Below are 23,739 nucleotides of genomic sequence, written 5' to 3' on the forward strand. Positions count from 1 at the left end.
CATTATTTTGCATTTACCTATATACAATGTCATTTGCAATCATCATGCCAACTCACTTAGCTTGGTTAAGTCACTGTGAAGTTTGTTACAGTCTTCTCTGGATTTCTGTATAGTCACTCCTGCTTTCCCAACCCTGCTAAATAAGACTGAGTATACATCTAAAAATTAGATTTACATAGCTATATCCCTTGAGTTTGTGAAAAATTGTGCACTACAGTGGCACAGCTGCCGTGCTGTAGCTGTGCTGCCATAGCGGTGGTACTGTAGACATGGCCTAAGCATTGCTTTTATTTAAACTGGGATTAGTTACCTGCAACTGGATGCCTAGAAAAAAGTTAAAGTGACCCCTGAGAAAGCTATATTAGAATTTGAGCACTCCCTCAAGGATGAAAGGGGTTACAATAGGGCTGAGGCATGTATGCACATAGGGAGAGTCAAATATCCTAAAACGTGCCAGGCTTGGTTGAGCATCAAAATGCAACAGTACATACAAAGAAGAACATGGAAAAACGAACAGCCACTTCCAAAGAAGAACACATGGCAGGAACAGTAATGAGAAAAAACAAGCTCAGCTTTCAGAGCTGTATGCTACTGGGTTTTTTGTTGTTGCTGAATCACAGAATATCAGGGTTGGAAGGGACCTCAGGAGGTCATCTAGTCCAACCCACTGCTCAAAGCAGGACCAATCCCCAACTAAATCATCCCAGCCAGGGCTTTGTCAAGCCTGACCTTAAAAACTTCTAAGGAAGGAGATTCTACCACCTCCCTAGGTAACGCATTCCAGTGTTTCCCCACCCTCCTACTGAAAAAGTGTTTTCAAATATCCAACCTAAACCTCCCGCACTGCAACTTGAGACCATTACTCCTCATTCTGTCATCTGCTACCACTGAGAACAGTCTAGATCCATCCTCTTTGGAAGCCCCTTTCAGACAGTTGAAAGCAGCTATCAAATCCCCCCTCATTCTTCTCTTCCGCAGACTAAACAATCCCAGTTCGCTCAGTTCCCAGAATATCCTCAAATTTTCTATACCTTACTTGGATTGAGTTAGGGGAGCCCCGCTGTGCCAGGCACTGCACAAACACAAGACAAAAAGAAAAGGAGTACTTGTGGCACCTTAGAGACTAACCAATTTATTTGAGCATAAGCTTTCGTGAGCTACAGCTCACTTCATCGAATGCATCCGATGAAGTGAGCTGTAGCTCACGAAAGCTTATGCCTAAATAAATTGGTTAGTCTCTAAGGTGCCACAAGTACTCCTTTTCTTTTTGCGAATACAGACTAACACGGCTGCTACTCTGAAACCAAACACAAGACACTGGTCCCTGCCCCAAGGAGCCCCCAGTCACAGCAGGCCAGCTATATGCCGACAGTAACACTGCAATGCAGCCTCTCCCGGGGGCAGAGCAGCGGAGAGAGATCGTTAGGGGGCCGGGGCAAACCCCTGCTCTGCAGGCTGGGAGGGGTGTACGGCTGAAGCAGGCCTGAAAGGACCCGCCCCCGTGGTGGTCCAGGGGCCTCGCAGCCGACGCTGAGGCAAGACTCAGGGAAGGGGCAGCTCCGAGGCTGGGCCCGCCCCGCTGCCCATCGCGAGGCGGCAAGGGGCGCGCAGGAGCCGGGACAGGGCAGCGGGATCACGTCGCGGCTCGGAGGGGGGAGGGCAGCGGAGTAGCCCCGCCCCGGCGGAGGAGCGCGGGCGGCATCACCCACCCCGTCGTGTCCCCTCCGCCCCACTCGCCTGGGGGAGGCCCCAGCCCGGCCGCCCGCATCGCCCCACCCTTCCAGCGCTCCCCTACCTGGCGCCCGGGGGTAACGCTCTCTCCCTGCTGCAAACGCCCATAACTCGTTCCGCGGCTATCGAGCCCCTGCTGGGGATACCCGGGACGCTCCCTTCTGCGCTACGCAAGCGTAGAGCCACCGCCGGCCCGAAGGATGCCGGGAGCTGTCCCTCCAGACTACAGGTCCCAGCGTGCCGGCTGGCTTGAGGTAGCCTAGGGCACTAGGACCTGAAGTCTCGGCGAGGCCGGAAGGCATGCTGGGAAATGTAGTCTTGGATTTAGGCTTGGCGGATTCCCCTTGCACAAAGAGCGATCTTCTGTGCCATGGAGAGCCGTCCTTGTTTTTTGTGGCGTGTTGCATGGCGGGAGTGATAGTCTCCGCTGTGCACGCTGGGGCTTGTAGGCTCGCGGGAGTTTTGGTTCGACAAACGTCGACGCTTATCCGAGTCCCGCCCTGCGCAGGCTGAGCGCAGCCGCGGAGCGATGTTTGATGGTGTCGCCTAGCAGCAGCCGTTGCCTCCGGTAGCTTCAACGGAGACGGGTGAGGGCAGGAGGGCGCGGCGGTGGGGGAGGAGGGGAGCTGCCGGGCAGGGGGGAGGCCGTCGGTGGGCCTGGAGGGCAGTTGGGGTGGTAGCGGCGGCCCCCGTCTTCTCCCCACGTCCCGCCTCCACGGGGCCCATGCTCGGGGCGCGTTATCCGGGCACTTGCGAGGGGGCCGCGCCGCAGCCTCCCGCTGGCAGCGCCTTGCGCGCCTGAGGAGCCTGGCTGTGGCCCGGTGGGAGAGCGCAGCTGCCTCCCTGCAGAGCGCGGCCACGCGCCGTGGGGGGGCCTGGGCCCGCGTGGGCAGGAGCACGGCTCTTGCTGGTGGAGGCCGTGTGCGAGCGGAGACTGCGGTGCGCGCCCGGCACACGCTGATGGGGAAGATCCACAGCCATGGTCGCGGGGCCGGTGGCGTGTGAGGGAACCATGGGGTGCGTGTCAAGCCTTTAAAAACGTTCCTGGCAAAGAGAAAGGATGTGAAGCCATCGTGTCGCTAATTGCGATGGTGTGATGCTCCCCTGGGTACCCAGGGTCACCGCCACCTGTCCTGAGCATGAGGAAGCCTTGACTGTGCCAGCTCCTCTCTTAGCCTAGTGCAGACCCTATGCTTTGCTTTCCACAGGTTAGAGATAGGCACACTCCAGCCCCGGAGCCCTCTGAGCATCTCCTAGAGTGTCCAGCCCCAGGTCCACTGGGCACTTGCATTATTTGCAGATTCACTGCTTGCAAAGAAGCAGTACATTTCAGTTTACTGGTTACTTTACATCACTCCACTTAACGCTCATCACTTATAGTTATGTTTAGAGTGAAAACAAAAGTTGATTTATCTAAGTATAGAGAATCCAGGGATAGCAAGTTAAAGTATCAGAAACAAAGGGTTACATATAAAATAAAATCATAACACACATTCTAGGGTTTAGTTTTAATTAACGAGATACTCTCATGCCTAATAAAATATTGTTCACCGGCACTTTCCAGCCAGGTGGGCTGTGATCCCTTTTTCATGAGAGATGACACACTGTCTGCTTGGTGTGAAGGTATGCTTCACTCTCGGCTGTGCCCCCACAATCCACTGTCTTTACTTGAAAACGGGATCCCTTCCTGCTGTTTGTTTATTTGTGAAATCTACAAGAATAAATTTTCAGAATTTTTCCACTGGTATCACCGTCACTATGCAAATAAACCACCGCCATTATAAAGTGGACAGTATACAATAGTGGTTCTCAGCCCGTGGGCCGCTTGTGGCCCAATCAGCACACATCTACGGCCCATGTGACATCCTCAGGGCCGTATAGATAGCATACATATTTTGTGGATGTGGCCCACATAACACATAGAGAGCTGTATATTCAGCCCACAAAGGTACATAGGTTGAGAACCACTGGTATACAATGACCAGACAGCGACGTAAGCATCTGTTATCCCTGCCTGCAAAGAACCTGTCTGTGGCGTGTCACCTTCTGGTGATCTGCCTTACCTTAAGAACATAATTTACAATATAGATGGATAATTTTTGAAATATTAGCCAGATATACATTTGGCAAGGATTATGATGACTAGTGTGATACTGGCTGTTGGTAGAGAGCTCACATGCCACCCTTTGGTGAACTATTATGCATATATCTAACCCAGCAAATCCCTGTAAAAGTATCTGCACCCCCTGTGCCCTCTGCCAGTTGGCACCCAGAGGTTCCTAGGTCACAGATGGTGCCATTAATAGAACTTGCTTATCCATTCGTCACACTTCACTTAAAGTATTGGACTATATAAACTATAATGTGTTATATTCAAGTCATATTGGATTGAACTACATCTCAACCATGCTCCAATTTCAGACAGCTACAAGGTAATGTAGTTCATCACTCTGGCTGGCTGAGATGAAAAAAATTAAGAGTTGTGTGTCATCAGCATACTGATGGCATCACAAGCCATATCTCCTAATATACCCGCTCAATGATCCTATACATATTGTACACTGAAGAAGAGGGGTAACTAAATGGAGCCCTGTATGAGATGACTTTTAGGGAAGAGGAGCCATTTGAGAACCCCAAGTCATGTAAAATCAGCCCCATCTACTGCCGCATAGGTCCGCAGGCAAGTTGGTCAACAACAGCTCACAATCATTAGTATACAAAGCGGCAGATAAATCTAATAATATCAGCATGGACCCACGAGCTTCATCCATTGTGATAAAGAGATCATCTACAAATACAACCAGCACAGCATGTTCTAGAAAGTGGAGGAAGCAAGTGTTGGTTTTTTTGACTGTGCCATCGTCAATAAACTGATACTTTATAGCATTATTTGGTTTACTGCACCCAAAAGTGTCCTTTGCATTTTCAGAACATATAGAAGACCCAGTCAGTGCTCCTAAGAATTTACAGTTTAAAGTCCCAATCCTATAATTGGATTAATAGAGTCATTCATGCAAACACAGAGGTCTTTCCACTTGACCAATTGCAAGATTGATGCCTATATAAAAGACAGGAGTTAACAAGTGGTTATAAGAAAAACAAAACAGTTGGGAAGGTAAAAGTAGGATAAGAGTTACAACAAGATCATGTAGTTGCTTGAATAATTTTGTTTCGGAGTAGCAGCCGTGTTAGTCTGTATTCGCAAAAAGAAAAGGAGTACTTGTGGCACCTTAGAGACTAACAAATTTATTTGAGCATAAGCTTACGTGGGCTACAGCTCACTTCATCGGATGCATTCAGTGGAAAATACAGTGGGGAGATTTATATACATAGAGAACATGAAACAATGGGTGTTATCATACACACTGTAACAAGAAAAAAGAAAAGGAGTACTTGTGGCACCTTAGAGACTAACCAGTTTATTTGAGCATGAGCTTTCGTGAGCTACAGCTCACTTCATCGGATGCATAGCATATCGTGGAAACTGCAGAAGACATTATATACACACAGAGACCATGAAACAAAACTTCCTCCCACCCCACTCGCCTGCTGGTAACAGCTTATCTAAAGTGACCATCAAGTAGGGCCATTTCCAGCACAAATCCAGGTTTTCTCACCCTTCCCCCCCCCCCCCACACACACACATACAAACTCACTCTCCTGCTGGTAATAGCCCATCCCTCTTTGAAACCTCTCTTTATAATGTGCATGATAATCAAGGTGGGTCATTTCCAGCACTAATCCAGGTTTTCTCACCCCCCCCCCCGCATTATAAAGAGAGGTTTCAAAGAGGGATGGGCTATTACCAGCAGGAGAGTGAGTTTGTATGTGTGTGTGTGTGTGCGGGGGGGGGGGGAAGGGTGAGAAAACCTGGATTTGTGCTGGAAATGGCCCTACTTGATGGTCACTTTAGATAAGCTGTTACCAGCAGGCGAGTGGGGTGGGAGGAAGTTTTGTTTCATGGTCTCTGTGTGTATATAATGTCTTCTGCAGTTTCCACGATATGCTATGCATCCGATGAAGTGAGCTGTAGCTCACAAAAGCTCATGCTCAAATAAACTGGTTAGTCTCTAAGGTGCCACAAGTACTCCTTTTCTTTTTTCTTTTTACGAATACAGACTAACACGGCTGTTACTCTGAAAACTGTAACAAGAGTGATAACTTAAGGTGAGCTATTACCAGCAGGAGAGTGGGGGGTGGGGGTGGGGGGGGAACCTTTTGTAGTGATAATCAAGGTGGGCCATTTCCAGCAGTTGACAAGAACGTCTGAGGAACGGGTGGGTGGGTGGGGGGGGGGGGGGGGAATAAACATGGGGAAATAGTTTTACTTTGTGTAATGACCCATCCACTCCCAGTCTCTATTCAAGCCTAAGTTAATTGTATCCAGTTTGCAAATTAATTCCAATTCAGCAGTCTCTCAGTGGAGTCTGTTTTTGAAGTTTTTTTGTTGAAGAATTGCAACTTTTAGGTCTGTATTCGAGTGACCAAAGAGATTGAAGTGTTCTCCAACTGGTTTATGAATGTTATAATTCTTGACGTCTGATTTGTGTCCATTTATTCTTTTACGTAGAGACTGTCCAGTTTGACCAATGTACATGGCAGAGCGGCATTGCTGGCACATGATGTCATATATCACATTGGTGGATGTGCTGGTGAAGGAGCCTGCTGGAAATGGCCCACCTTGATTATCACTACAAAAGGTTTCCCCCCCCCCCCCCCCCCCCGCTCTCCTGCTGGTAATAGGTCACCTGAAGTGATCACTCTCTTTTTACAGTGTATATGGTAACACCCATTGTTTCATGTTCTCTATGTATATAAATGTCCCCACTGTACTTTCCACTGAATGCATCCGATGAAGTGAGCTGTAGCTCACGAAAGCTTATGCTCACATAAATTTGTTAGTCTCTAAGATGCCACAAATACTCCTTTTCTTTTTGAAGAATTTTGAGTCTCAATACATTATTTAGGGTATTATTGCTTAATAAATATATTCATGTGTCTCATTGCTTATAAAATATATTCATTGTTTTAACAAAGCTTTTAATAACAATTGTAACCATTCCGCCATGCGGAGTTGGCAGTGACAAGGCCGGGTTCAACATCTAGGTGTTCCTTTTTCACAATACCACAAGAACCAGAGCCCCGACCCCAGTAACCTGGGACAAATTATATACCACTCGCTGGATGCCTCAGAGAGGCAATACTTCCCCTCTTGCAAGCACTGAGTCTGGCACAGAAAATAATTTTTATAATAAAAAGGGGAAAAGTAACCTAGCTTTACCTTGGGAAAATGTTGCAGGCAGGTGTGACAGGTTTGGTCACAGAGATCCCCTTGGGACTGTCACCTGATGTGCTGAAATTACCTCTGAGCCTGTTTTCCCTGCCAGCTTGGGACTCCAGAACCCTGTCTTGTTGAGCCAGACCCGCCAGCCTGCTGCAACACAGACCCAGGGTCTGGACCACGCCCCCAGAGCTACAGGCTTTAAGTGAAAACAGCTCAGCAGGTTACCTGTCCCAGCACCCAGACACCCAGTTCCCAGTTGGATCCAACCCCCAAATAAATCCGTTTTACTCTGTATAAAGCTTATACAGGGTAAATTTGTAAATTGTTCACCCTCTGTATCACTGATAGAGATGCACAGCTGTTTACTCCCCCAGGTATTAATCACTTACTCTGGGTTTATTAATAAACAAAAGTGATTTTATTAAGTATAAAAAAGTAGGATTTAAATGGTTTCAAGTAATAACAGCCAGAACAAAGTAAGTCACAAAGCAAAATAAAGCAAAAACACGCAAGTCTAAGCCTAATACATTAAGAAACTGATTACAGGTAATATCTCAGAGATGTTCCAATAAACTTCTTTCACAGACTAGAATTCTTCCTAGTCTGGGCCCAATCCTTTCCCCGGTACAGTCCTTGTTAGTTCCAGCAGACATCTCAGGTGGTAAGCAGGGGTTTTCTCATAACTGGCATCCCCTTGTGTCCTGCTCCACCCCCTTTTATAGCTTTGGCACAAGGCAGGAATCTTTTGTCTGTGCTTGTCCCTACCCCTACCTCATCAATGGAAAAATACAAGGGTTAAGATGGATTCCAGGGTCATGTGACATGGTTACATGTCACTGTAAAACCCCTAGTCTCCATTCTTCCTGGGTTGGCCCACATGTACACAGGAAGGTTTGCATGTAAATAAACCATTTACAACCAATTGACTAGGTCAGTGGGAGCCATCAAGATTCTAAACTACCATTAATGGCCCACACTTTGCATAATTATAATAGGGCCTCAGAGTTATACTTCATATTTTTAGCTTCAGATACAAGAATGATACATGCATACAAATAGGAGGAATATATTCAGTAGGTTATAACCTTTGTTATGATACTTTACAAGAGACCTTTTGGTTAAAGAATATTCCAGCTACATCATATTTACACTCATAAGCATATTTCCATAAAAGATATGGAGTGCAACGTCACAGCAGAATTCATAGCATCATGACCAACACACTCATCCCAGAGTCTGTTGGGCAGTGTTTTTGCCTCAGGTTCTTAAGTCCAACAATCAAAAGTTCCTTTAACATACTCCTCCTTTCTCCCTCCACCATATCCCACTCTCAGTTGTTCTCCTTGCTCCTACCCCTCGCTTAGCGAGCACAGTTCAGCTGAGGGTGAAACCCTCAATCAGGGCATGCCAAGCACAGTTCTGCTCCCACAAACCAAGGATAACAACACTTTATTAGCCCTGCACCCAATTACAAAGTGACTTGCAATCCAACACCCACCAAAAGTGATCATTTGGGCAAAGCAGCTCCATCATGCTGTGCACCTAGGCCAAATGGGAATGTCTACGCAAACAAGGTCAGTTGCGGAAATCTTCTTCTCTAGTTCATCACTAGATGTCAGGGTAGAATTCAGACTCTGCTTACAGGGTCAAACATAAAATTGGTATCGTGAAATGAAGTAGCCTATAGGTTTGTATAAATGGGATTTGAGATGCCGAAGTCATTGGCTAACTAAGGATGAGGAAGAACAAGAGGTGTGTGGAAGAATAGTGAAGGACTGGTTGCACGGCAGAATTCTAGAGTGGGGCTGTTGGAAGATAATTCTGTGCTTATATTCTTGGATGTGTCCTTGCTGTGGAAGGGATAGTAAAACCCTCATTCATTTGTCTGTCTGTGGAAGTGGGCCTGTGGTTCCATTTCAGTACTACTTATTGATGTCTCATGGCCCATGTTTTCATGATGCCAATAGCCTATTTGCCTAATCTGCAGTCTCAGCCTCTTCTTCTCCTTGGTCATCTGCTACTCTGACACATCATCTTCTCCTTCTGTTTAGAATATATTTTCCCTCTTTTCGCCTAATTAACTGGACAGGACTAGCATTTCAAAAGATCACTGAATTTCTTCTGCATGGCATACTGCAGCTGTGTCTCCCTGTCATCCAGGAGAAGCAGAAGATCAGAAATATATGCATAATGCATGTGTAGTGTCATCCCTGGAAAATGATTGATTGCATAGAATATATATTTTCCAGAACACTTAGAAACAGAGAAACTGACTCTATAACAGTGGTGCGCAACCCGCGGCCCATATTTGTTTACATTGACTGTCTGCAGGCATGACTGCCCGTAGCTCTCAGTGGCCGCGGTTCGCTGTTCCCGGCCAATGGGAGCTGTGGGACGTGGCGCGGGCCACAAGGATGTGGTGGCCGCCGCTTCTCGCAGCTCCCATTGGTCGGGAATGGTGAACTGCAGCTACTGGGAGCTGCGGACGGGGTGCCTGCAGACGGTCAATGTAAACAAACTGTTGCATGGCCCGCCAGCATATTACCCTAACGGGCTGCGTGTGGGCCGCAGGTTGTCCACCACTGCTGTAGAATGTTATGGTAAATATATTTTCCCACAATTCCTACATTTTTCTTTTTTATGACATATTATGCATTTGGGCTATTAAAGACTTTTTAATACTGGCCAATATACAAAATCAAGTAATGTAGAGCAGTAATTAATATATCTCTTTTTCCTCTCTTCAGGTACTTTTGCTCAGTGTCTAAGGATTCCCCAATAAAACTGGATTTAGACTTGTAAAAATGATATAACTGAGATAATAGATGTGAAGTACAGAGAGCTGGCAGGTCACTTACATTTTCACTGGAGGCTAGGAAAGGATGATTTGCCTCATAACTTAATTGCACAACTGGAGGAGAAAAGTTTTCATGTAGTCATCACAGACAATTCTAGGAATGCTTTGAGGAAGACAGTGGCAGCTGAGGTTGTGTGGCTGTGGAGTATAAAAAGGGAGGTTAAGTTGGTGAAACTCTAGACTGGGCTGAGGTAATGCAGAGCAAGTTGTGCCAGTTCCCAGAAGTATGCATGAGATTCTGACAGGCTCAGGTGTGGGGAGTATGAGAGCTAAAAAGACATCACAAGTCCTCTCTTTTTGAAGGCTGGGGCACATAGGAGAAGTTGGATGTTGGAGGGCAGGTCTACACTACAGGGCGAAGTTGACCTAAGTTATGCAACTCTGGCTATGTGAATAAAGTAACTGGAGTTCACATATCTTAGGTTGACTTATTGCGGTGTCTGCACCATGCTAGGTTGACAGAAGACACTCTCCTGTTGACTTACCTTATGCTTTTTGTTCCGGTGGAGTATCAGAGTTGATGGGAGAGCGAATGGTGGTCGATTTAGCTGGTCTTCACTAGACCTGGTGAAATGACCCCTGGGGGATCGACAGCCACATGTCAATCCCCTGTAAGTGGAGATCAGCCCTGAGAGGGTGATTGTCATGCACAAAATATCTGTCCCAATTCCGTATGTTAGTTCACAGCAATGGACTAAATATACTGACAGTTCTGGGGGTTTTTTTGTTTTGTTTTTTACTGCATTGTTGCCATCCTTCTAACTTAGGGCAATAAATAGATTTAAAAAAAATGCTTGTTCTGTGTTTAAATTTATCAGGGCCTAACTGCTGTTTTGGGGCTATTGTCAGCGCATGGTAGGAACAGCCACGGTGAATGTAGTAATCCACAAACTCAGACCCCCTTATGGAGATAGTACAGACATTTCTCACCATGTCCAATACAATGGCAAGCCACTGTGACACATAGTTATAGACAGGAGAGAAGCTCCATATAGATGGACTTACTGTTTCACATTCTTATTACCCTCACAATAGACTGGCCAGCTTTCAGATTAACTACTGGATTTTATGGATACAGGCACAGTAAGCGAAAAGATGAGGGTCGTAGCCAGCACAAGAATTTTGCTGCCTTACAGAAATGGATGCTGGATAATCAGATGTTCGCAGTACAGTTGTTGGGTGTTATATAAGAGATTTTCTGTTGCCACAGGCAGATTTACCTTCTGGAATATCTGCTTCAAAGATCGCAGTGTGTTCACTGAGAAACACAATGTACTGCATTATGAGATTGGTGGATGGTTCTTAGCATCAGTCTCTGCCATTCACATGGTTGCTTTTGACAATCATAGCTACAAGTTCATAAATAGTACTGATGTTTGATTATTTTGTTGTTACAGGAAAAACTATTTTAAATTCAAGATGCCACCCAATTTAGATTGGAAGAAGCTTATGAGAATTGATGCTGACGATCTGCCTCGTCAAGAAGAACTGGCAGATAGTTTGCTGGTGACTGTATCCAAGGTACTTTAAGTGAACTTTAACAGTTTTATTATTCATCTTTAATTAACCTGAACTGGTATAGTACGTGGTATAATAATAATTAAGTGTGTTTATTTAATTTTCTTGATGTTTAACTAAACCATATTCTCGTCTGTATTTAGGTTGAAGGAAATGACTTAAAAGATGAAAATCTTGAACATGTGGTACATCTTTTTAAAATTACACAGTCACTAATGAAGGTTTGTATTAATCTTATTTTTTAAAACAACATGACTTTTTAAAATGCATTCATGTATTTATTTTTAGATAAAAGTATTTGTTTCCATTTTCAAGTGGAAGCTCAGGGCTTAGTTCTTTTTTCATACATCTTCACACATGTAACTCCCAGGTGTACTGGAAGACACACATACTTTGTTGCTTTACATAAGTGCTTCTGGGAGTTATATGTGTGTATGATGAATGTAAAAACAGATTGCGTAATTAAAAGAGCCTGCTTTTCCAGATAGAGAAATACAAACACAAATCTCAAACAATTTTTAGGTGCTGTAAAATATCTTAAAAATTGTTTTTCTGTAACATTTGTGGCACATAAAAATACATGATGATGTGGTGCCAGTTTGATTGGTACTAGTTTGGAATAACCTTCAAAACTTGAGTGTCAGCACTACTCATTAGGAAGGTGGTGTGAGGTTGAAAGGGATAGTTTTAAATTGTTGGATGCCAGGTAATTTTGTTTGAAAAATTACTAACAATATTTAGTTTAGAGAAACAAGGAATTGTAGGCGAGCTCTTACTAATTGTTTCTCTTATTGTCAGTTCCGGGGTCTGGCTCCCCCTTATGTAGTCACAGAGGTTCTTTTTCATACCTTACAGGACACCATGATCAAGACCAAGCAAAATAATCACAATTGTTAATCATGGCTATTTTACTATTAAAGAAAGATTTAAAAAAATGAACCAAACTGCACAAATGACTGAACACAAATGATAAACTGGTTACTTCTGTTACAATCTTTTTTGCATGTCTCTCTGTGGAAAGCTATTAACACCCTTGAGTGTGAGCCATCTCAGGGGGCAGGGGCGCTTTTCTCTTGGTAAGCTAAGACCAAAGTATATTATTTCCCAAATTATTGTGAATTAAGTTTTAGCATCTTATTAGATACTTAAAACAGTTCACCTGAACAAAATAATTTGTTAAAGGAAGTGAAGCCTGTTAATTATTAATAACCTAAACAGTTTGTAGTTGGGTAAAGTAAGCAATCTTAGCTAAATCCTATGAAATTGAAGAAGATATTTAAATTAGTTACTCAGAAGAAGCCATTTAAGGATCTGTCTTAAAACAGGCCACTTATGAAAATTAAGAATTTTAGATCCAGTTGCATCCCACTATTTCTCCGTTTATCCTCTCCAGAAATACAGAGTCTAACCACTTGGTGATTAACTTGGTGTTAGCACTGGTTTACACTATGAACTTATGTTGGTATAGCTACATCTCTCAGGGATGGAAAATTCACGCCCCTGAGCAATGCAGATGTACAGACTGAACTCCCGGTGTAGAAAGTGCTATGTCGATGGGACAGTTTCTCTCATCAACATAGCTACTGCCTCTCGGGGAGGTGGAGTATGTAAGACGACAGGAGAAGCTCTCCTGTCGATGTAGTTAACATCTTCATTAAGCTGTACGTATAGACAACCCCTATGTTTTCTAAGTTACAACAGTATTTCAACAAAATCAGTACAAAAGTTTTAAATCTAATCACTTACCAGTGTATTTAGTGAACTTGCTCTCACCAATCCATGTTGAAGTCTTCGGGAGATCTTCCTTGAGTTGGTTTCTTCTTGAGTCGTCTTTGTTTTTCTTATCTGTCTGTAGCAACTTACTTATGGAGAGCTGTGTCTGAACAGGGTGACAGAGGGGGTGTGAGATGGAGGCTCACTTCAGAGTTTCTATACCCTTCTTCCTATTTTCGTGAAATTATAGAGAACATACCTCTTTCAGGTTTGTTTAGTTTCAGAGTTGGCTGCTTACCCTTTCATTGACTTCATTCCCTCAGGACTGGCTTAGGTGACACTCTTCAACTCCTGACAGTGCAGTCTGTTTAATGTCCTTTAATTGTCTTGTGGCAGGAAAGCATCAGATAATTTTTCAAAGCTAGTTTCTTTTTATTCGTCCATTCTCTGAGATAGTCTTTCAGTTTTATGAAAGTTTGACAGGAAATGAAAGTCTGTTTTCAAAAAGTCCAAATATTCTTGTTTCTTATATGAGAGTTTTGGGTTCTTAAAAGTCTTTTAAAATTAAATAACTTTGAGAAAGTCTTTAGCTTAAGTTGTTGATTCTATGTGACAGTTTTTATAATGATGGATTTTCTTGTCTTCCTGAGTTGGTTGAGGGTTTGCTTGTGCACTGCCAGTAATTAATTTATTATCCATTAGTATAAACATTGTTTACATAAATGGCTTCTTACTCTAGTTTGCAAGATCATTTGATTCCATGTTGGGACATAAAACATTTTATCATTTACATAGTGTGACCGAGGTCCCGGGGGGCCGAGCTGAGGTTACTCAATTAGGGCAAACTGCAAAGAATGGGGCAGACAATCCCCAAAGCTGGTGGTTATTCCAATACTTAGATCCACCAAGCTAGCCACAAAACAGCTTCTATAATATCTTGCTGGTTACGCAGAAGCCAAAATGCTAGCTCCCTTAAAAGCAACCCAGTCTTCGGGCTCTCTCCCAGACAGTCAAGTTCTACCAATCCCAAAGGATCGGACACGTTACCTCTCAGGTTAATGAATATTCCAGAATTTACCCAAATACATGCTTACAGCTAATTCTTATTAACTAAACTAAAATGTATTAATAAAGAAAAGAGAGTGTTGGTTAAAAGGACATTATATATACAGACGTGAGTACAGTTCTGAGATCAGTTTCATAGTAGAGATTGGTTTCAGAGTAGCAGCCGTGTTAGTCTGTATCCGCAAAAAGAACAGGAGTACTTGTGTCTCTAAGGTGCCACAAGTACTCCTGTTCTTTTTATAGTAGAGATTGGGAGCTTTGGAGCTGCAAAGAGTTCTTTCCGAGTTAGTCCATAGGTTATAATCCAATGTTCATATCCAGGATGATCCAGGTGGGACTGGAGATCTCAGTCTTACGACTCAAGCTTCCCCTGAATAAAGCTTAAGGAGATCTGAGATAAAAAGGATCAGGACCCAAGAGTCCTGTATACAGTTCCAGGCCTTCTTTTGACAGCACGGAGTCCTCAGGTGACCAATAGGCAATCATCACAACTTTGAAATAGACCTATTTCCTAAGCATCACCTGTAATTAGATACACGGATTAACATAAGGCAATTGCCTGTCTTCCACCATTCACAGGTGATCTGCTATATACTTAAAAGAGAAATCGATACAGTGATATTACTATATTCACAGTTCATTTAAATGTTAAGATCTCCTTTTGATCTCTCAATTCACAGAATACAACATAGACAGGAACCGTCTGATTACATTGTTAACTTCTAACAAGATATAGGTAAACATAGACTACTACAATTACTGTCTTCCAGTTCTTTAACAATAGAAGTTTACATTTCAAAGCTGTAGTCTATCTAACATTGCTTTGTTAGCTACGTGTAAGGAATAGCCGTAATTACCACTTACATACTTTCCTAATATGTCTTTAAAGGTAGAATTTACCCTGATAGTTACTTAACCCTTTCTGGCCCAGCGTCACACATTGCACATGACATTAGGAGCTGTATTAGGCGCTTTGCATTTACCTGACATATTTGCAACTATCCATTTCACAAAGGTGTTTTTCATTTCAACATTTTAAGAAATAAACAAAAGTTTAAAACATCTCCAGCTGCACATGTTATTCTATAAAGTTTTTAAGAACACAGGTAGGTTTTCTTGCAAGAGGGTGGGGGTTATTAGAGCTCACTGTACGTAGATTTATTGCTCTGATAATATACCCTACATTCGTTTTTACAGTTAGCCCTCTACTTAAAACATTATTTTACGTGGTCTGTGCTCTTGAGGTACGATTGATGTTGGGAGAGAGAAACACAAATCTTATGGAATTTCTTAGAGTAGTTTTAACATTTTGAAACATAACTAACTAAACATATGTATTCTTATATTTTCAAGCACCCTGGGTATAACATTCTTGTAGCTATATCTTAATATTCAGTAATGGTGCAGACAAGTTTGTAACAACTTTAAAATTATTTTATAATTTATTATTGTCATTTTTTGCATCAATATTGAGGTATCTCCCTCCATCCCAAAACCATGCTTATGAAATCTTTATATCACACTATTTATATTCTATCATAGATGTATTGAAAATGGCAGTGCCAACCAGGTTACAAAGTCTGTTTTTTGTAGGGACCTTTTCTATAGTTTTCAGGGTGTGTGCTTTTGAGTACGTAAGGTTTCTTTATTGTTAGTATAATTCCTGTGAAAAAATACCTAGTGTGGCCTAGTGGACAGAGCACCTGCCGGTGCTTGGAGGGTATCTGGTTCTATACCTGACTCGACCACTGGTTTGAATGATATTCCATTAGTTCTAGAATGAGATTTTGTGGAGATTATCACCATCTCATAAATTCGTCTAAAGGTAAATCTTTTTTCTTACTATGTATATTTTTTTGCTAGATGAAAGCCCAAGAGGTAGAACTGGCTTTAGAAGAAGTTGAAAAAGCTGGGGAGGAGCAAGCCAAATTTGGTGAGTAACTCTTCTGAATAAACATTTAAAAAAAAATAGCTATGCACAAAGTGACTTATTACCTGCGGGTCTATAACTAATAAAACATTAGGCTTAAATAATAACTATGGGTGGAATCCTGTCCACATTGAAAGCAATGGCAAAATTTCCATTTATTTCAATGGGGACAGGATTTCATCCCGATATTGGTAAATGGGAATAAAGATTGCTGCTGTTACTGTAGTTCTCATAAGTATTTCCTTTGCTTAGAGGTTTTGGATAACCCAGTATGTCCTATTTTTATTTCAACAGAAAATCAATTAAAAGCAAAGGTTCTGAAACTAGAAAATGAATTAGAGGTATGTTTGTTTTTAAACTAAATTAGTTTCTAGAGCTCCAATGGTATTTATTCTCTGTGGACTTGGGAAGCGGCATGGGCCTGCTCTAACCTATAATCCTGTAGACCCTTCAGTCTACTCCCTGGATTCAGCTCATGTCTGAGTTCTTTAGTCGATGTGGGATAGAGAGTACCAAGGGGAAGCCTCTGTTGGAAAGAATTCAGGCCTCCTCTTCTGTGTACAGGCAGAAGCAAAGCTAGCAAAAATCATGGGTCTCATATACCTCCTGGAAGCTGGCTCTATTAACCTTTATCCACACTGGAGACTGACTGCAGGTTGTGACAAATGACACATTTTTATATTATCTCTTAGTATCAGACTTCCAAATCCTATTATTTCTTACCCCAACTGTGCCTCCATGATACATTGAGGAAATAAAGCTCCCTATCCACCCTACAGGGAGGGTGGGCAGGACAGCCGAAGAAGCAAGAGACTTTTGTAGACGGAAAAAATTTAAATTTTTAAGAGAGGGGAGTATGAGAGCCAACTGGATACCAATCCTCCTCCCAACTGGCCAGTGGGATGGAACAAACCCAAAGAGGGAGAGGGGCCTGACTCCAACCTGTGCTTTCCTCTCTCCTATCCCCCTGGGAGTGGCAAATCCCCTGTTTAGGTTCAACTACACACACACACACACACAGACACACACACTCACTCTCTCTCTCTCATTGCCGATTCTTTAGGCTTTGGCTCAGACACTTAGGCCTCAGTGAGGGTAAATGCCTTTGACATGCCTGAAGAAATTTGTTTCACAAATAAAAACAGTGCCCACTGCTGAAAGAGATGTATTTGACATGTATGGATGTTAATTTCAGTATTAATTTGGAATATGCACCAAGTACATGTCGGCAGAGCCCTGTGTACGTATGGAGATCTCTAGGGAGATCTTTATTTTAATAACTCTGAAGATTTGTGCTCAAGTAATTTTTGTTGTTACTAAAACATTAGATGGAAACATCACCCATTATCTTACTTTTTTTAAACTGTTTGCAAACATTGTTACTTCCATGCAAATAAATCTGTCTAACTAGCTGTCCTACATTTTTAATTTGAAGAAAAAATGTACATTTGTTAGCTTTTAACATTCTTATAAGATGGCGCAGCGAGCTGTTGGTGGTCGTGATACTCGGTTTTTGCGTGATGAGATCCGTCGGCTGGAAAAGCAATTGGAACAAAAAGACAGAGAATTAACAGATATGGAAAAGGAGCTAGAAAAAGAGAAGAAAGTTAATGAACAGGTAAGAAATATTTCTTAATAAAGAAAATCTTATTTCTTAATAAAGAAATAAGAAGGTTACACAGCTTCTCCCTGAATTCATTACTCACGGGCTAATGAATCCCCCCACCTGGAATTCGGAACGGGTCCAATGTTGTTGCTGGAATTTCCAGGCCTAAGCTCCATCCTTCAGCTCCGGCCACCAGATTTTTGCCTCCACAATTTGGCAGTTCAGTTTATTCCAACCATTTGTGTAGAAATCTTTACTTTTTAAGAGGATAAATTATGCCCTGCCTGTTCTCAGCCAGCCAACCCTGGCACTACTAGGATATGGGGCTCAGTCAAACCGGCATGTCTGGTACCCACCTTGTGACTCTAACACAGAAAAGCCCAATCAGGAGCATTTTGGGTGAGAGTCTAAGGACAAGAAAAAGCTACCCAGCCAGCTCAGGGGCTGAGTCCCTCAAGAGACCTGGACTGAAGGGGGAAAAATCCTGAAAAGATAGAGTGCACCTCCCTCAGATACAGAAGTGGGTCTTCAACCCCCGGGGAAAGAAGCAGGCTCTTATTCAGTTCCCTTTTCTCCCACTATGAATTGAGAGAATTTCAACAATACTCAGAGTAGGTCCTGCAAACTGCAGAGACTCCAGATGCAAAAAGGCAAAAGCAATTGTGTCCTTCCCAAGGCAGTGATTCATATTTTTCATGAACAAGTGTGGTGAAAATCAGGGGTTGAACCTCTTCTCCTTTGCCTTCCTCTGCGAGAGTGTTTGCGAGGCTTTTCACATACACAGAGGCTCTCACAGTGCTCTGTATCTTGTCACTGCTCCTCTCTCACCCTGCAGCATGTCTGGGCCTGCAGGGAAGCTTGTTCCTGTGCAGCCCTACCACAGGCTGCAGCCTAATGAGAATTGTGGGTGTCTGGCTTTCAGCCCAAGGACCATTGCAGAGCCAGGAAAAGGAGCACAGATTTCAGGCAGTTTAGGAATGGGAATTGTGCCTTCTGATCATCCACCATAAACCCTTGCTCTGCCCAGGAAAGGGGCACAGACTCTGAGCGGCAGAGATGGGCCTGCCTTTCTCTTCCCACCCCTCACCTGCTCCAGAGACTGGCTCCATATTAGGAGCACTTCAGACAGTCAGACTAGAACAGAGGCACAGGAGGATTGCATTCACCATGAACTGCAACTTCGTGGGATTACAGAAGGATAAGTGAGAAATGCCTCCCACTGTTCAAAACTATCCTGATTTAGTGAGTAAAGCCCTGATTCGTATAGAGTCGCTCTTAGAATACTTACTTGACTGCGAGCCAGCATGGGGGGAGTAATCAGGCAGCTTTTCAGGTATGTCTATGGAGCCTGTAGCAGCAAGCCTCCCAACCTGGGTCCACAGCCTTAGGCTTGCGCTACTACACTAGAATAGGTGTCTAGACAGCGCTTTATAGTTGTGACTCGGGCTATAGCTTGGGCTCCCTAGGCTTCAGAGCCCAGGCTTCAGCCCAAGCTGCAACATCTCTACAGCTATTTTTAGTGTGGTAGTGCAAGCCTGAGTCTGGGAGGCTCGCTACTGCGGGTTGTGTAGACTTGCCCTGAGGCTCCTGGGACATCCAGCAAGCTACTTCCACATTCAAGTTATGTGTACAGTACCATTCCTCGGTTGTGTGGTCCCTGTGCCAGGATGAATAGTGAACTACCTTCCCCCGGTAAATGGCTAGGGAATTAAGTACCACAAGTACATCACAGACAAACTAAACAAAATCTGCAGGACTTTTTCGGACTTATGTCAGTGGCTTTCAAATAACTCATTAATATTAATAAAATATTTCCCTTTCAACCATTATTAGATATATATTTTCCCATCGATGCCTCCTTTGAAGGCATCATAAAATCCAAATGAGGACACCTGATTAAACCAAATGTGAAACTAAAATATTTATATAAAACATAGAAATTTCATAAATTTGCGGAGCCTAAGGTTGGTGCAACCATAGCTTTGCTAGTCAACAACCTAGTCAGAAGGGGACTTCTTCCAAAAGACCCCATAGACCAGGGGATTTTCAAACTGGGGGTTGTGACCCCTCATGGGGTTACGAGGTTATTACATGCGGGTTTTGAGCTCTCAGATCCGTGAGTGGTGTGGCTCAGGCTGTCAGCCCTGCCATTTGCAGGGCTGACAGCCCAAGCCCTGTCATGCACAGGGCTCACAGCCCAGCTCCACCGCCTGCCCCACTTTGCCTCCAGCCCTGCTCTGCCTCCAAAGAAAGGACACCAAAATAGAAGTTCGCTCAGGGCGCCATTTTCCCCAAGGCTGGCCCTGGGATTGAGACAACATTAGAGGGCTTAATTATTCAGTGGCTGAAAAGCTGCATTAAACCACAGACGAATCAGAACACTGAGATAGGCACCAAAAAAAAAAAAATTATAATTTAAGTCAGACACACAGACACACATTTTCTCCTGAAAATAATAGCCACGTCTACTGCTAAAACAAGTATGTTCAGCCTCAACTTGATGAAATTACTGATGTTACTAACTGCGTTCCTACGATATGTTAATGCTTTGGATGTTAAAGATGAATTCTTATTCTGTGAACAACTTGAAACAACCACACCAGCACAGGGCATTTTCAATAAGGTGAATGCCTTTTTCGAAAGCAGTGGCAATAAGTAGAAAAATCTTTCGTTAGTCTATGTACTGATGCTGCTCTAGCCATGGTGGGTGTGTGGTCTGGCTTTCAGCAGAAGGTAAAGTGCGTGTCACCTAATGTGATTGTCACTCGTGGAATCCATTGTCAAGTCCTAGCTGCAAAGACATTGCTAATGTGCTTTAATGCTATGGTGGATGTTGTATGCTTTGAATAGTCATCTTTTTCAAGAGCTTTGCAAGGAAATGGGTGGTGAATACGAAGTTCTGCTTTTCCACACTCAAGTCGGGTGGCTTTCTAGAGGACGAGCATTAAAGCACACTTTTATACTTCATGAAGAGATGGAGGAGTTTTTCCTGCAAAAAGAGAAACAAGAGCTGAACAAAATGTTCAGTGACAAGAAATGGCTTCTCTGCTTAGCATACCTAGTCAATATCTTCGGTAGTCTTAATGACCCTCAATCTGTCACCTCAGGGAAAATGTTCAATGTTAATAGACCTGACTAATAAAATCAGAGCCTTCCAGATAAAGTTGGATCTGTGGCGCAGTAATTTGGACACAGACAGATATGGCATGTTTCTCACACTTTCCTCATTCAGCGAGGAGGAGGAAGTCAATGTTGATAGCGCTCTCAAGTCAGTTATTACTGAACATCTGAAAGCCCTTCACGAAGAGTTCTCACACTACTTCCCAGTGCTACCAGAAGCACTTCATTCCCTGGTGAAGAACCCTTTCAGTGTGATGGCTGAGCAGTTATTTACTGAGGATATTCATGCACAGGAACAGTTTATCGACATGATCAATTATGACGAAATGAAACCAAAATTCACAGCTGCCTCCAAACCAGTTCTGATGTTCAGTTGCAAGTGAATACTCACTGGTGTCTGAAATGGTCTGGAGAGCCCTTCTGCCATTTCCCACTATCTATGAATGCGAGAGTGGATTCTGCAGCCTTCTCACAATAAAGACAAAATCCCGAAACCAATCTGATATAAAGGACAACATCAGATGTGCCTTTTCTAACACAACGCCAAGAATAAAACTTCTTGTGTCAAATAAACAGCATCCTCCATCTCACTGATTTTCTTTCTGCTTATGATGATGCTTATGCTTAAGGTGATTAATTGCTGTTAAGTATTAAAATGAAATTCTACTTAATAGTAACTTAAAAATAACTTCAGTTCTTCTAACAATAATTCAGTAAAAATGGGTTTTAGTCTTAATTTAAAAGCAGTGAGAAACGATTTCAATATTCATTTAAAACAATGGGGTTATAAATTTAGAATTCAAGATAGTGTTAAATCTATTAAGTGTTTTTAATTTAAGGGGGAGGGCCGCACTCAGAGGCTCTCTGTGTTAAAGGGGTCTCCAATACAAAAAGTTTGAGAACCAGTGCTATAAACCATAAGAGTGATGACACAGTGCACATCAATTTCAAAACCCTCAGCTATCGCCTTTCAGACCAAAGGTTTTTCATATACTTTGCAAGGAAAGTCTACTCTATGGCAAATGAATGGCCCATGGACTTGGGGTATGATTCTTGCTTGGAGTGAGACGTCTTGGTTCTGTCTTGATCAAGCCCTTGATATGATTTGTGTCAAGCAATGGGTTTTAACTTGGTGATCAAAAGGAAGCCATGTTACATCCACAAATCGCCATCATTTATCCTAACTGGCTATCTTATGAATGCAAACTTACAGGTGAGGAGCTAGTGGCGGGAAACAGAGAAATTATCAGATGAGGTTGCAAAGAGACCTCAACACTCACTGTCAAAGCCAGCATAGCAATCTGTTGTTTGCTACCAACCCAAAGGGCATCCAAGAAGGGGCTATTACCATGGAAGAGAGAAAAATACAGAGCAGAAGTTTCCAAGGAAACTGACGGGATCCATGGGGTGCAGCCTGGGACTGTGGGACCACTGTGACCCCTTAACTCTCCAGCCTGAGCGGTCTCTCACAATGGTTTGCTAGTGACAAGCAGAAAACCCTTCCAGATGCTGTTATCACTCAGCATAATCGCACGTGGAGCCCCACATCCAGCTAGATTGCATGAATGCTCCCAGAGCCACTCATGAATCACACAGAGAAAGGTACCAGCCAAATCCTCTGAGCTCCCAGCTTTGTACCTCAGGAGTATACTGTCTTGCACTGCTCAAGGCCCTTTATAGAGCAATGCAAATTTATTAATTGATTCACCTCTTCATCAATAGAAAGTGGATATACACCAGTCTCTGTGACCTAAGCAGATTTGCTAAGCACTTCAGGCAAACTCACTGGTAAAGATAAACAGTAAAACAAGTTTATTGATTACAAAAGATAGATTTTAAGCATCTGAGTTGAGAGTCCTGTCCAGAGCGGTCACAGTGGAGCACTCTGGGATAGCTCCTGGAGGCCAATACTGTCTAATTGCATCCACAGTACCCCAAATTCGACCCAGCAAAGCCGATTTCAGCGCTAATCCCCTTGTCGGGGGTGGAGGAAGGAAATCAATTTTAAGAGCCCTTTAAGTCGAAAAAAAGGGCTTCGTCGTGTGGACGGGTGCAGGGTTAAACCGATTTAATGCTGCTAAATTCGACCTCAACTCCTAGTGTAGACCAGGGCTAAGTCCATGTGCTTGGAGAAAACCAGACATGCCTGGACTTATGGGCATTGCTGAGTCACCAGTCAAGGTTGAGCAATTCCCCTGGTGTGGCCTTGTGCAAGTGAGTCATTGAATTGTAACCCTTGCAGGACAATGGCTATTGATGGTTGTTTGACACCCGCCTGGGCGTTGGTTAGCTCCCTTGTCCTTGTCTCTGGGGATCTAATATCTGGACGATTCCCCAACTCTCAGCATATTTTAGTGAGAATCATACAACACATTCTCCTAACTTCATATGCATTAATGATGTACATATTTAGATGGAACAGTGGGTTTTAGCAGATCATAACCTTTCCCCTGATACCTCACATGGCCTGGTTTATATGCAATATCACAATTATATACAGATGAGGAATATGGTGGTTACAGGGTGCTCCCCCGAGGTATAGAGTGTCACAGAAACCTAGAGAAGTTTTCCTCCAAAGCAACAAAATTTTCAGCATGACTGTAATAGAGTCCTTGGTGGGTTAGGTGGCCTAGCGGTTAGAGCACATGGTGCCCCCTCCCTCCCAGTCTTTCAGTCCTGGTCCTCCTTTACTCAGAGGTGCAGTGAGGGGTACACGTGACTCGGAGTTCTTCCTGTAGTGGGGGGCAGTGCTAGGGGGGCTCTGACCCAGGGCTGTAGAAGGGTCAACAGTATCTGGGCCCCAAAGTTGCCCCCTGAGTTTACTCTCCCTTGGTTGCTTCCTAGTGCTGCTTTTCTCTCACAGCTTTCAGTCCCAGATAACCGAATTGTCAGTGCCAACCGGCTCAGCATATAGT

The 23,739-nt window shown here is 43.4% G+C and overlaps 2 protein-coding genes across 9 annotated transcripts in view; one reads left to right on the top strand and one right to left on the bottom strand.

Moving 5' to 3' along the window:
• The window catches only part of TMTC3 (transmembrane O-mannosyltransferase targeting cadherins 3), a 44,068-nt gene extending 42,116 nt beyond the window's left edge, over positions 1 to 1,952 (bottom strand). The window contains exon 1 of the mRNA XM_074941934.1: positions 1,796 to 1,952. The gene's annotated coding sequence lies outside the window, so the exon portion shown is untranslated. The remainder of the gene's footprint in view (positions 1 to 1,795) is intronic.
• Positions 1,953 to 2,160: 208 nt separating this feature from the next.
• Positions 2,161 to 23,739, top strand: part of CEP290 (centrosomal protein 290) — a 111,424-nt gene continuing 89,845 nt past the window's right edge. For 6 of the 8 annotated variants that reach the window (XM_074941927.1, XM_074941925.1, XM_074941926.1 and 3 more), the window contains exons 1-6: positions 2,161 to 2,318; positions 11,270 to 11,393; positions 11,534 to 11,611; positions 16,032 to 16,101; positions 16,393 to 16,439; positions 17,573 to 17,716. In XM_074941927.1, the coding sequence (XP_074798028.1) occupies positions 11,292 to 11,393; positions 11,534 to 11,611; positions 16,032 to 16,101; positions 16,393 to 16,439; positions 17,573 to 17,716 (441 nt within the window). In that variant the 5' untranslated portion in view covers positions 2,161 to 2,318; positions 11,270 to 11,291. Of the gene's footprint in view, positions 2,319 to 11,269; positions 11,394 to 11,533; positions 11,612 to 16,031; positions 16,102 to 16,392; positions 16,440 to 17,533; positions 17,717 to 23,739 lie in introns of those variants that run through there. The other 2 variants (XM_074941928.1, XM_074941929.1) reach the window with 2 other exon arrangements.

This window comes from Natator depressus, chromosome 1, assembly GCF_965152275.1.
Source record: "Natator depressus isolate rNatDep1 chromosome 1, rNatDep2.hap1, whole genome shotgun sequence".
NCBI classification, from domain to species: Eukaryota; Metazoa; Chordata; order Testudines; family Cheloniidae; genus Natator; species Natator depressus.